This window comes from Sciurus vulgaris (assembly GCF_902686455.1).
Source record: "Sciurus vulgaris genome assembly, chromosome: 1".
Lineage (NCBI taxonomy): Eukaryota > Metazoa > Chordata > Mammalia > Rodentia > Sciuridae > Sciurus > Sciurus vulgaris.
Window position 1 is genome coordinate 168421015 of NC_136461.1, and position 12795 is coordinate 168433809.

At 38.3% G+C, this 12795-nt stretch overlaps 1 protein-coding gene across 1 annotated transcript in view; it reads right to left on the reverse strand.

Moving 5' to 3' along the window:
* Nucleotides 1–1090: 1090 nt before the first annotated feature.
* The window catches only part of RAD54B (RAD54 homolog B), a 744820-nt gene continuing 733115 nt past the window's right edge, over nucleotides 1091–12795 (reverse strand). The window contains exon 15 of the mRNA XM_079116907.1: nucleotides 1091–1377. Within this exon, the coding sequence (XP_078973033.1) occupies nucleotides 1352–1377 (26 nt within the window). The 3' untranslated portion in view covers nucleotides 1091–1351. The remainder of the gene's footprint in view (nucleotides 1378–12795) is intronic.

Sequence of the window (12795 nt, forward strand, 5' to 3'; positions counted from 1 at the left end):
AGGATGGGAAAAACATACCATGCACATGCACTCAGCAAAAATGTCAGAGTATCCATCCTCAAATCAGATAATGTGGACTTCAAGCCAAAGTAGGTCAGAAGGGATAAAGAAGGACATTTCATACTGCTTAAGGGAAGCATAAATCAGCAAGACATAATAATCATAAAGATCTATGCACCGAACATTGGCTCATCCATATGCATCAAACAAATCCTCAATTCCAGAAATCAAATAGACCACCACACAATAATACTAGGTGATTTTAACACACCTCTCTCACCACTGGACAGATCTTCCAGACAAAATTGAATAAAGAAACCATAGATCTCAATAACACAATCAATAATTTAGACTTAACGGACATGTATAGAATATACCATCCAATGAAGAGCAAAAACACTTTCTTCTCAGCAGCACATGGATCCTTCTCTAAAATAGACCATATTTTATGCCACAAAGCTAATGTGAGCAAATACAAGAAGATAGAGATACTACCTTGTATTCTATCATATCATAATGAACTGAAATTAGAAATAAATGACAGAATAAAAAACAGAAACTACTCCAACACCTGGAGATTAAATAATACGCTATTATATGATGAATGGATATTTCCATCCATCAGGAGGGAAATAAAAAAATTCTTAGAAGTAAACAAGAACAAAGACACATCATATCAAAATCTCTGGAACACTATGAACGCAGTACTTAGAGGAAAATATATTTCATGGAGCGCATTCAATAAAAGAAGTAAAAATCAACAAATAAATGACCTAACACCATAGCTCAAAGCCCTAGAAAAAGATGTACAGACCAACACCAAAAGTAGTAGAAGACAGGAAATAGTTAAAATCAGAGCTAAAATCAATGAAATTGAAACAAAAGAAACAATACAAAACATTGACAAAATAAATAGTTGGTTCTTTGAAAAAATAAACAAAATTGATAAACCCTTAGCCACACTAACAAAGAGAAGATGAGAGAAAACCCAAATTACTAAAATTTGGAATGAACAAGGAAATATAACAACAACACAAGTGAAATACAAAAAACTAATTAGAAGCTATTTTGAAAACCTATACTCCAACAAAATAGAAAATCTCAAAGACATCAACAGGTTTCTAGAGACATATGAATTACCTAAACTGAACCAGGAGGACATACACAATTTAAATAGATCAATTTCAAGTAATGAAATAGAAGAAGTCATCAAGAACCTACCAACAAAGAAAAGTCCGGGACCAGATGAGTTCTCAGCTGAGTTCTAGAAAACCTTTAAAGAAGAGCTCATTCCAATACTCCTCAAAGTATTCCATGAAATAGAAGAGGAGGGAACCCTTCCAAACTCATTCTATGAAGCCAATATCACCCTGATACCTAAACCAGACAGAGACACATGGAGGAAAGAAAATTTGAGACCAATATCCTTAATGAACATTGATGCAAAAATTCTCAACAAAATTTTAGCAAATTGCATACAAAAATATATAAAAAGATAGTGCACCATGATCAAGTGGATTTTATCCCAAGGATGAGGGTTGGTTCAACATCAGGAAATCAATAAATGTCATTCACCATATCAACAGACTTAAAGTCAAGAATCACATGATTATTTCGTTAGATGCAGAAAAAGCATTCGATAAAATACAGCACCACTTCATGCTCCAAACACTAGAAAAAATAGGGATAGTGGGAACATTCCTTAACATTGTAAAGGCCATTTTTGCTAAGCCCATGGCTAATATCATTCTAAATGGTGAAAAACTGAAAGCATTCCCCCTAAAAACTGGAACAAGGCAGGGATGCCCTCTTTCACCACTTCTATTCAACATCGTCCTTGAAACTCTAGCCAGAGCAATTAGACAGACCAAAGAAATTAAAGGGATGTGAATAGGAAATGAAGAACTTAAACTATCCCTATTTGCTGATGACATGATTATATATTTAGAGGAACCAGGAAATTCCACCAGAAAGCTTTTAGAACTCATAAGTGAATTCAGAAAAGTAGAAGGTTACAAGACCAATGCTCATAAATCCAATGCATTTTTATAAATGTGATGAACCTTCAGAAAGAGAAGTTAGGAAAACCACCCCATTCACAATAGCCTCAAAAAAAATAAAATAGTTGGGAATCAATCTAACAAAAGAGGTGAAACACCTCTACAATGAGAACTACAGAACGCTAAAGAAATTAAAGAAAACCTTAGAAGATGGAAAGATCTCCCATGTTCTTGGATAGGAAGAATTAATATTGTCAAAATGGCCATACTACCAAAAGTGCTACACAGATTCAATGCAATTCCAATAAAAATCCCAATGATGTACCTTACAGAAATAGAGCAAGCAATCATGAAATTCATCTGGAAGAATAAGAAACCCACAATAGCTAAAGCAATCCTTAGCAGGAAGAGTGAAGCAGGGGGTGTCGCAATACCAGAACTTCAACCATACTACAAAGCAATAGTAACAAAAACGGCATGGTATTGGTACTAAAATAGACAGGTAGATCAATGGTACAGAATAGAGGACATGGACACAAACCCAAATAAATACAATTTTCTCATACTAGACAAAAGTGCCAAAAATATGCAATGGAGAAAAGATAGCCTCTTCAACAAATGGTGCTGGGAAAACTGGAAATCCATATGCAACAGAAAGAAATTAAACCCCTATCTCTCACCCAGCACAAAACTCAACTCAAAATGAATCAAGGACCTCGGAATCAGACCAGAGACCCTTCATCTTATAAAAGAAAAAGTAGGTCCAAATCTTCAACATGTCGGCCCAGGATCAGACTTCCTTAACAGGACTCCCATAAGCACAAGAAATAAAAGCAAGAATCAATAACTGGGATAGATTCAAACTAAATAGCTTTCTCTCAGCAAAGGAAACTATCAGCAATGTGAAGAGAGAGCCTACACAGTGGGAAAAAATCTTTGCCACTCATGCTTCAGATAGAGCACTAATTTCCAGAATCTATAAAGAACTCAAAAACACTCACCAAGAATACAAATAACCCAATCAACAAATGGACTAAGGAAATGAACAGACACTTCACAAAAGAAGATCTACAAGCAATCAACAGATATATGAAAAAATGTTCAACATCTTTAGTAATAAAAGAAATGCAAATCAAAACTACCGTAAGATTCCATCTCACCCCAATTAGAATGGCGATCATCAAGAATACAAGCAACAATAGGTGTTGGCGAGGATGTGGGGAAAAAGGTACACTCATATATTGTTGGCGGGGTTGCAAATTAGTGTAGCAACTCTGGAAAGCAGTATGGAGATTCCTCAGAAAGCTTGGAATGGACCCACCATTTGACCCAGCTATCCCACTCCTTGGCCTATACCCAAAGGACTTAAAATCAGCATACTACAGAGATGCAGCCACATCAATGTTCACAGCTGCTCAATTCACAATAGCTAGATGTCCTTCAATCGATGAATGGATAAAGTAACTGTGGGACATATATATATATATATATATATATAAATATATATATATATAATGGAATATTACTCAGCCATAAAGAATAATAAAATTACTGCATTTGCAAGCAAATGGATGAAATTGGAGAATATCATGCTAAGTGAGATAAGTCCATCTCAAAAAACCAAAGGACAAATGATCTCGCTGATAAGTGGATGATGACACATAAAGGGGGAGAGGGGCCAGAATGGAGGAAGGAGGGACTGCATAGAGGGAAAAGAAGGGTGGGTAGGGTGGGTGGGAAGGAAAAAAATAACAGAATGAATCAAACAACATTACCCTATGTAAATGTGTGATTACACAAATGGTATGCCTTTACTTCATGTAAAACCAGAGAAACAACATGTATCCATTTGTTTACAATAAAAATTTAAAAATTAAAAAAGAAAGTGGAAGACTGGATGTTACCATTAAAGTCACCGGAGACAATGTAGTGCAAGGCATGGCCCAGGATACCCTTTGGGGGCCCTCTCATGTCTGCTTTGCCATCTTCTTGATGTCATCATATTTGGTAGCTTTCTCCTGGTGGCATGTCAGATCTATGATTGACATGTTGGAGATGGGCACACAGAGGGACATGCCAGTGAGCTTCCCATTCAGCTCAGGGATGGCCTTGCCCACAGCTTTGGCAGCACCAGTGGATATAGGCATGATGTTCCGGGCAACCCCATGACTATCACAGCCCAGTTTCCCAGAGAAGCAATTCATGGTCTTCTGGGTGGCAGCGATGGCCTACACTGTGGCCATGAGTCCCTCCAAATGCCAAAGTTGTCATAAGGACCTTCGTTAAGGGGGCTAGGCAGTTGGTGCAGATGATCTTGAGGAAGTTGTCATACTTCTTATGGTTCACACCCATCACAAATATGGGACCATCAGCAGAAGGGACAGAGTTGATGACCCTTTTGCCTCCACTCTTTGGGCGAGCTCCAGCGGCCTTCTTCACAGCAGTGAAGACGCCAGAGGACTCCACAGCATATTCAGCACCAGCGTCACCCCATCTGATGTTGGTGGGTTCTCACTGCTGACAGATGGAGATGGGTTCCCTTGAAGACAAGCTTTCCATTCCCAGCCTTGACCGTGCCATTGAATTTACCATGAGTGGAATCATACTGGAACATGCAAACCACATCACTGGAATCAGTGAAGGGGTCATCGATGTGACAACGTTCACCTGCCAGAATCGAAAGCAGTTCTGATGACCAGGAGCCCAATATGACCAATCTTATTCCAACTTCCACCATGGCGTCTGAGGGACGCAGTTGGCACTGCTTGAGAAGATGTGGCTATCTATCAAACAGGGAGAAGCAGGGAGCCTCAACTACTAACAAACATGTATCAATTTTTGTCTAAAAGTCAAAAATCTTTGCTTTATTTTTTTCATACTTTATTCACATTTCCTTAGTTTTTTCCTAATGTCCGTTCGCTTTTCCAGAATCTCATCTGGGATACCACATTGCATTCGCCTCTCATTTCTCCTTCAGCTCCTATTGGTCATGATAGTTTTCGAATCTTCCTTGTTTTTCATAAGTGTCTCGACACTTATGAAGAATACAAGTCAGGTTTTTGTAAACTATCCCTGATTTATTTGATGTTTTTCTCTTGATTACACTGGGGTTGTGGGCCTGCGGGAGGAAGACCACAGGTGTAAGATTCCATTTTCATCATGTCATATAAAGGTTGCATATGTTACATACTAGTAACAATAATTACCACTGTCAGTACTGACCTTGACTACCTGCTCAGATAGTTTTTGTCATGTTTCTCCATTACGAAGCTATTTTTTCTTTTTGTCAGTCCAGGGGATCAAACCCAGGGCCTTCACAAGCTTAGCAAGCACTCTACCACTGAGCCTTCATCCCAGCCACAAAGTTACTCTTTTTTTCTATTTCCATGCTGTGATTTTTTTTTGACCACACATAAGAATCAGGCAGTTTTCCTCCATCTCCTTAAGGACAGAGTGTCTACAAAAATTGTTCACAATTCTTCTGCATGGGAGATTTGTCTCTTTTCTATCTATTTCCTCATTTATTCATTCATTCAATCATTGACTTATTTCAGCAAGGATTCAGGGATATTGACCTTTTACTCTGGGTTATTTTCTTTTACTATTTTGTTGCTCAATCATTTCAACTTCTGTCGTACTCTTTCAAGTGACTCCTGTGTCTCTTTGACACAACACCCCCATCTGTGTCTTTATCTTATTCTGTATAAATTTTTCAAATCAATGTGCAAAAAGATTAATGTATAAATAATTAGAGAAATGTAACAGGTATATTAAAAGTGCTTATACAGTACCAGGCCCAAATACCTTAATGATAAATAAAATCAATGAGACAACTTAGCTTACAATATTAGCTCGACAACATTATTTAAAAGTTTTACCTATATTTGAATTTTTCAAATTAGGAAACGCTATGATATAATAGAAAAAACCTTTTGGAACATTTACTATGTCCAGTAGTATGCTGAGCGTTTAATATCTAATATTCCATTAATCATCACAACACCCTATGGCTAAACCTTGCAAAACATAAGATTTAATTTGGTCCTGGAATCATCAGAATCAATATCACCTGAGAAAGTGCTATAAATGCATGTTCTTGGTCCTCACTCCAGACCCACTGAATCAGAAAATCCAGGACTTGGGTGGAGAAAGCTGTGTGTCAACATAAACTCCAGATGCTCCAGATGTATTCTAATGCTTGAGAGAGTGACAGCATCAGACCTTAAATCCTGGTATTAGACATCAAAGTCCATCAAATCCCACGTGCTTAATTACTTAATCATATTCTCTATTACAGAGAACCAATTACCAGTGATGTCTGCCTAAATACTTGTCATAAAAGAGACATCTAGGGCAGTTTTGTTCTATCCCTTATTTCTAGTATTGGACCAAATAAGTGTATGTACTAAATTCACCACTAGAGGGAGCCCCTACATCCAGCCCCTCTTACAACAATCTTTAAAAAACAAAAAGTAAACAAAATCCAACAAAAAAAATTAAAACTTATTGGAGAAAAGTTTTACCTCTGTGCATTAATATTAAGACAATTTTCTTGGTCTATTTATCACTGAACAGCTGCATTTGAAGTAATATTGTTCGGCATGAACCCACTGGTAACAAACACAATCTAGCATGATTGGTCACTTAAACTGTTTGTTCCCATCTGCCTTATGTATGTGTCTGTGTATGGTGCTGGGGTTGAAGACAGAGCCCTGGACATGAAAGGCAAGGCTATACCCCTGAGTTCCACTCCCAGTTCCCAATTGTTCATTTCTAAAATGGAACCAGGGAAAGAGAGGAGAAAGCTCAGAGTAGCAAAATAATAATATTTAAACAAAATAATCTAATTTAAACTGTATCATCACTTCTAAAGTCCCAAAGAAGACAGCCTGGAAAAAATTCAAAGAAGGATCCAGTTGTTTGTGTGGTGTCTCCTTCCACCTTCCTCAGAGAACTTGAGTTCAGGAATGGAACTTCGTCACCTGGTACATGACAAGAGCTCATTAACAAACACTGAATAAAATGAATCAATGTTAACTCTTTGCCTCCCCCAGACTCCCTCTCAAGTCATTCCAAATAAATTGGAATCCATAAATGTATATAAAATATATCATGCTGTTTTCATAATATGCAAACATCATGTAGTAGTGTAAGAAAATTCAAGGCCTATAATGTTTGAAACCTGAAATAATAATTCCCTGAGATTTTGGAATTCTATATCCATAAATGAATGGAATCTGAATATAGCTTCCTTTTTTTGTTGTTTTGTTTGTCTTGTTCCCATTCGGAGACCAGAAACTACTACTTAGCCATATCCCCAGCTCTCTTTTCATTTTTTTTTTCTACTTTTTTATTTGTTCTTTTAGATATATATGCAGTAGAGTGTATTTTGACATATCATGCATACATGGAGTATAACTTGCCATTCTTGTGGTTGTGCATGTGTGGAGCTACACTGGTCATGTATTCATATATGAATATAGGAAAGTTATGTACGATTCATACTACAGTGTTTCTTATTCCCATCTCACCTCCTTTCCCTTCATTCCCCTTTGTCTAGTTCAATGACTTCTATTATTTCCCTCCCCCCCTTATTGTGTATTACATCTACATATCAGAGAGAACATTCAGCTTGGTTAGTGGGATTGGCTTATTTCATTTAACATGATATTCTCCAGTTTCCATCCTTTACCAGCAAAGCTATAATTCCATTCTTCTTCAAGGCTGAGTAATATTCCATTGTCTATATGTACCGCATTTTCTTTATCCATTCATCTGTTGAAAGGCATCTAGGTTGGTTCCATAGTTTTGCTATTGTGAACTGAGCTGCTATAAACATTGATGTAGCTGCATCACTGTAGTATGCTGATTTTTTAAGTCCTCAGGTATATGCCAAGGAGTGGGATAGCTGAGTCAAATAGTGGTTCCATTCCAACTTTTTTGAGAAATCTCCATACTGTTTTCCATAATAATTGCACCAATTTCCAATCCCACCAACAATGTATGAGTGGACCTTTTTCCCCAAATCCTTGCCAACATATACTGTTACTTGTATTCTTTATTATTGCCATTCTGATTAGAGTGAGATGAAATCTCAAGTGTAGTTTTGATTTGCATTTCTCTAGAGATGTTGCTAGAGATGTTGAACATTTTTCCATATATTTGTTGACCAATCCTATTTCTTCTTCTGTAAAGTACCTATGCAGTTTGTTTGCCCATTTATTGATTGGGTTATTTGAGGTTTTTGGTGTTTTTTGAGTTCTTTATCTATCTTGGAGATTAATGCTCTATCTGAGGTGCAGATGGCAAAGATTTTCTCCCATTCCGTAGGCTTTCTTTTCACGTTCTTAATTATTTCCCTGCTGTGAAGAAGCTTTTTAGTTTAATACCATACCATGTATTGATTCTTGATTTTACTTCTTGAGCTTCAGGAGTCTTGTTGGGGAACTGGGCTTACTTTTTCTTCTGGTAGGCAGTGGGTCTTTGGTCTAATGCCTACATTCTTGATCCATTTTGCATTTTGTGCAGGATGAAAGATAGGGGTTTAATTTCATTTTACTGCATATGGATTTCCAGTTTTCCCAGCACCATTTGTTGAAGAGGCTATCTTTTCTCCAATGCATGTTTACGGCACCTTTGTCTAGTATGAGTAACTGTATTTATGTGGGTTTGTCTCTGTGTCCTCTACTCTGTACCATTGATCTTCATGTCAGTTTTTGTGCCAATACCATGCCATTTTTGTTATTATAGATCTGTAGTCTAAATTAAGGTCTGGTATTGAGGTGTCTTCTGTGTCACTTTTCTTTCTAAGGATTGTTTTGGCTATTCTCATACTCTTATTTTTGCAAACAAATTTCATGACGGATTTTTCTATTTCTGTGAAGAATGTCATTGGAATTTTAATCGGAATTGCATTAAATCTGAATAGCACTTTTGTATACCTTCCTTCTTTCAAATATAGAATGTCATTTATTTTTGTTAAGAACTTTGCCAAACATAATCTATCTTGAGAGCATGAAAAGAGAATGGAGGGTACCTGCTGTAGTGGAAAGAACATTAGAGAAAGAAGACAAAGAATTTAATTCCAGTTTCCCTACTATCTCCCATGTGACCTTGGCCAAAGTACTCAACCTTCCAAGTCTGCAGCTCTGCTTTAATCAGATGGCTGTGTCCTAAGAGAAAATGTGACCATAAGAAAGACATGGTCTCTGAGTAGTGAAAAGACTTGAGAGCAATTGTGCTGATACATGTTTTGAAATGTCTGTTGACAGGAGAATAAGATCAAGGACCCCAGATCTCAGAAGAGTTCCTAAAGTACGTTCATTTCGTATATTGAGTGGAGACTCATAATACCTATTTGTTCAACAATTTCTATACAGCACATGAGGCATTTGCTAAAAGCTTTACGTTACCTGACAAATAAGCTAGCCCTTGCTCAATAGGTCAATACCTTCACACTGACACTAAAATAAGAATTGTGATAATTTTATATGTTGCATGACTGGGCCACAGGTGCCCAGATGTTTTGCCACATACTATTCTGAGTATGACTTTGAGGGTGTTTCTGAATGAAATAACCATTCTAATCTGTAGAATGAGCAAAGCAAACTGCCCTCTCTAATGTCAGTAGCTCTCATGCAATCAATTGAAGATCTGAATAGAACCAAAAGGCTGAGTAAGGAGGAAGAACTGGCTGCATGACATGGGACATCAGCCTTTTTCAGGCTTCTGACTAGGACTGAGTCATAGGCTCTGGGGGGTACAGATGCCTCCAGATTTCAGACTAGAACTCATACTATCAGTTCTCCTAGTTCTCAGGCCTTTGGTCTTTGAGAGTTCACATTGACTCTCCTGGGTCTCCAGCTTAAGGACTGAAGATCTTGGGATTTCTCAGCCTTTAATCATTTGAGTCAACTCCTTATAATGAAACCATATGGGGACTGGGGCTGTAGCTCAGTGGTAGAGCACTTGCCTCGCACATGTAAGGCCTCAGCACCACATAAAATTAAATAAAGATCGTGTCCACATACAACTAAAAAAAATTTTTTTAAAGAACTATATGTTATATTAGACACATACACATTCACACTACTGGTTCTCTTTCTCTGGAGAACCCTGACTCATACAAGAACCCCAAACTCCTTATCATGGTCAAAATGGCCGGTATTATCTGAACCCTGCCAACCCCTCCAACTACATCCCATAGCCGCCGCCTCCGTTCCAGCCTCATTGGCTTCCTTCCATTTTCCCACACACAAGAGGCTCCCTCAACAATGGGATCTTCACTCACTCATTTATTCATTGATAATATCAAGTATTGTCTAATTTCTACTGTGGGTCTAGCACTGTGGTAGTACTAGGAATACAATGTGAATAAGACCTCAAAGTACCTAATTTCAAGGGGAATAAATCCTGGTCATAGGAAACTGAAATAGCATATTAGCATATAAACCAACAGGTTAATTTCAGAAAGTGACATGTGCTTCAAGAGAAACAAAACTGGGTGACAGCAATTTGATCATCAGAGAAAGCCTCACTCTGTAGGTGCTTTTGAAGCACGGTCCCATAATGATGAAAAAGGGCCATCGGCGTGACGACCTGAAGGAGTACTGTAGGCAGAGAGAATGACAAACTTAAAACTGACTCTGAAATAAGCTTGATCCATGCTCGGAGCAGAAAGTCACAGTGGGGCAGTAAGAAGGTAGGTGGGGATGAGATACTGGCCAGAATTAGGATTCAAATTTTTATTTAAAGCATACAGGGAGCTTTGAAGGGTGACATGATTTTATTTACATGTTAATTATGCACTGCTGTGTGTAACTGTGGATGTGAGGAGACCAATAATGGGGGAGGGAGGTGTTGCAGTAGGGTGAATGATAGTAGCATGAATCATGGGGATGTACAAGCAACGAAGGAGGAGTGATTCAGGATATGTTATGAAGCTAGAGCAGATGGGAACTGCCAGGGTGGGTGGGGAAGAGAAGGGATGACTCCTAGGTTTTTGACCCGAATGATCAGCTGGAAGGTAGTCCCATTTTCTGAGATACGGAATTCTGGGTAGAAATGAGAATGGGTTTGAGGAAGGAGGAGACAACTTACCTACGCTGTCCCTCTCACTGGACAACTCCCTCTTCACCTCGTTAACCCCTTCCCATTCTTTAGATGTCACTCAAATGTCACTTTCTCAACGAAGTCTTTCTTCAACTAATTCAAACCAAAGCTTTTTTTTTTTTTTTTTTTTGGTAGAATATTTATTAAGAATTTCACAGATATTGTAGTAATTGATAATTTGGTGTCCAATATTGTTATTTCCATCTTTAAACTCTGGAAATGTGGTAAAAAGAACCAGTTTCCGCTTCCAGTTGCTGAGAGAATTCCAATTACTTTGTTCTCTACAATTAAGTCTTTTTAAAAATTTTGATTCATTGTACACAAATGGAGTACAACTATCATTTCTCTAGTTGTACACAAAGCAGTCATACCATTTGCATATTCATACATGTACATAGGGTAATGATGTTTGTCTCATTCTATTATCTTTCCTTCTCCCGCCTCCTCCCCACCCGTCATTTCTGTCCACACAATCCATCCTTCTTCCATTCTTCCCTTACCTACCCCCGCCCCCATTATGTATCATCAACCACTTATCAGAGAAATCATTTGGCCTTTGGTTTTGGGGGGATTGGCTTATTTCACTTAGCATGATATTCCCCAACTCCATTTACCTGCAAATGTCATAATTTTATTTTTCTTTATGACTGAATAATATTCCATTGTGTATATATACTATAGTTTCTTTATTCATTCATTTTAAGGATGTATTCTCTTGGTGCCTGTGTTAGATTGCAAGAGTAGCCACTAATCCTTCCCTTCTCTTTGCCAACCACCCTTACCTTTAACAAGTGCCATGCCTACTCACTCTGACTCTGGTCTGGGCCACATGTCTTGCATCAACCAAAAAGATATCAGCAAATGTGACACAGGTAGAGACTTGAAAGGCACTCATGGAGTGAGACTTGTCCTGTCTTGCTGGTTTGGAACCCTGAAACACATGAACAGTCCTGGCTATCCTGCTGGAGAATGAGAAACATGTTGCCCCTACTAGCAGGCTGCCTATCCCAAGACATGTGAGGCCCTCTGTATTAGTCTGGTTTATATTACTATAATGAAATAACTCAGCCTAATTTTATTTTAAAAATAAAGATTTATTTGGTTCACAGTCTGCTGTGGTTTGGATACAAGGTGTCCTCCAAAAGCTCCTATGCTAATGCAGGAATGTTAGGAGGTAAACTAATTGTATGGTGAGAGCTGTAACATAATTAATCCATCTTCGTTCGAATGTACTGGGTGGTAACTGTAGGCAGGTATGGCATGGCTGGAGGAAACAGGCCACTGGAGGTGACTCCAGAAAGGGTCCATCTTCCTGTGGCCCTTTCCGCTGTCTGTTTGCATTCTGGATGCCTCACTGGGCCAGAACAATGGAGTTGGCCTACCATGGACTGAACCTCTGAAACCTTGAGCCAAAATAAGCTTCTCCTCCCAAAAGTTGTTCTTGTCTGGTATGTTGGTCACAGCAAGAAAAAGCTGACTCAAACATGTCGTCCAGGAGGTTCAAGGGTTTGGCACCCAAATTGATTCACCTCTAGGGATGACTCATGGCGGAATAAGTCTAAAGGACAACAGCATGTGTGGGAGGAAAAGATCCTATCAGGGTGAGGCCAGACTCAGGTTGTTGTAACAACCCTCTTGAGAGAACTAAACAGAATCCCACCAGAAATTCCTTAATCCCTTCCAA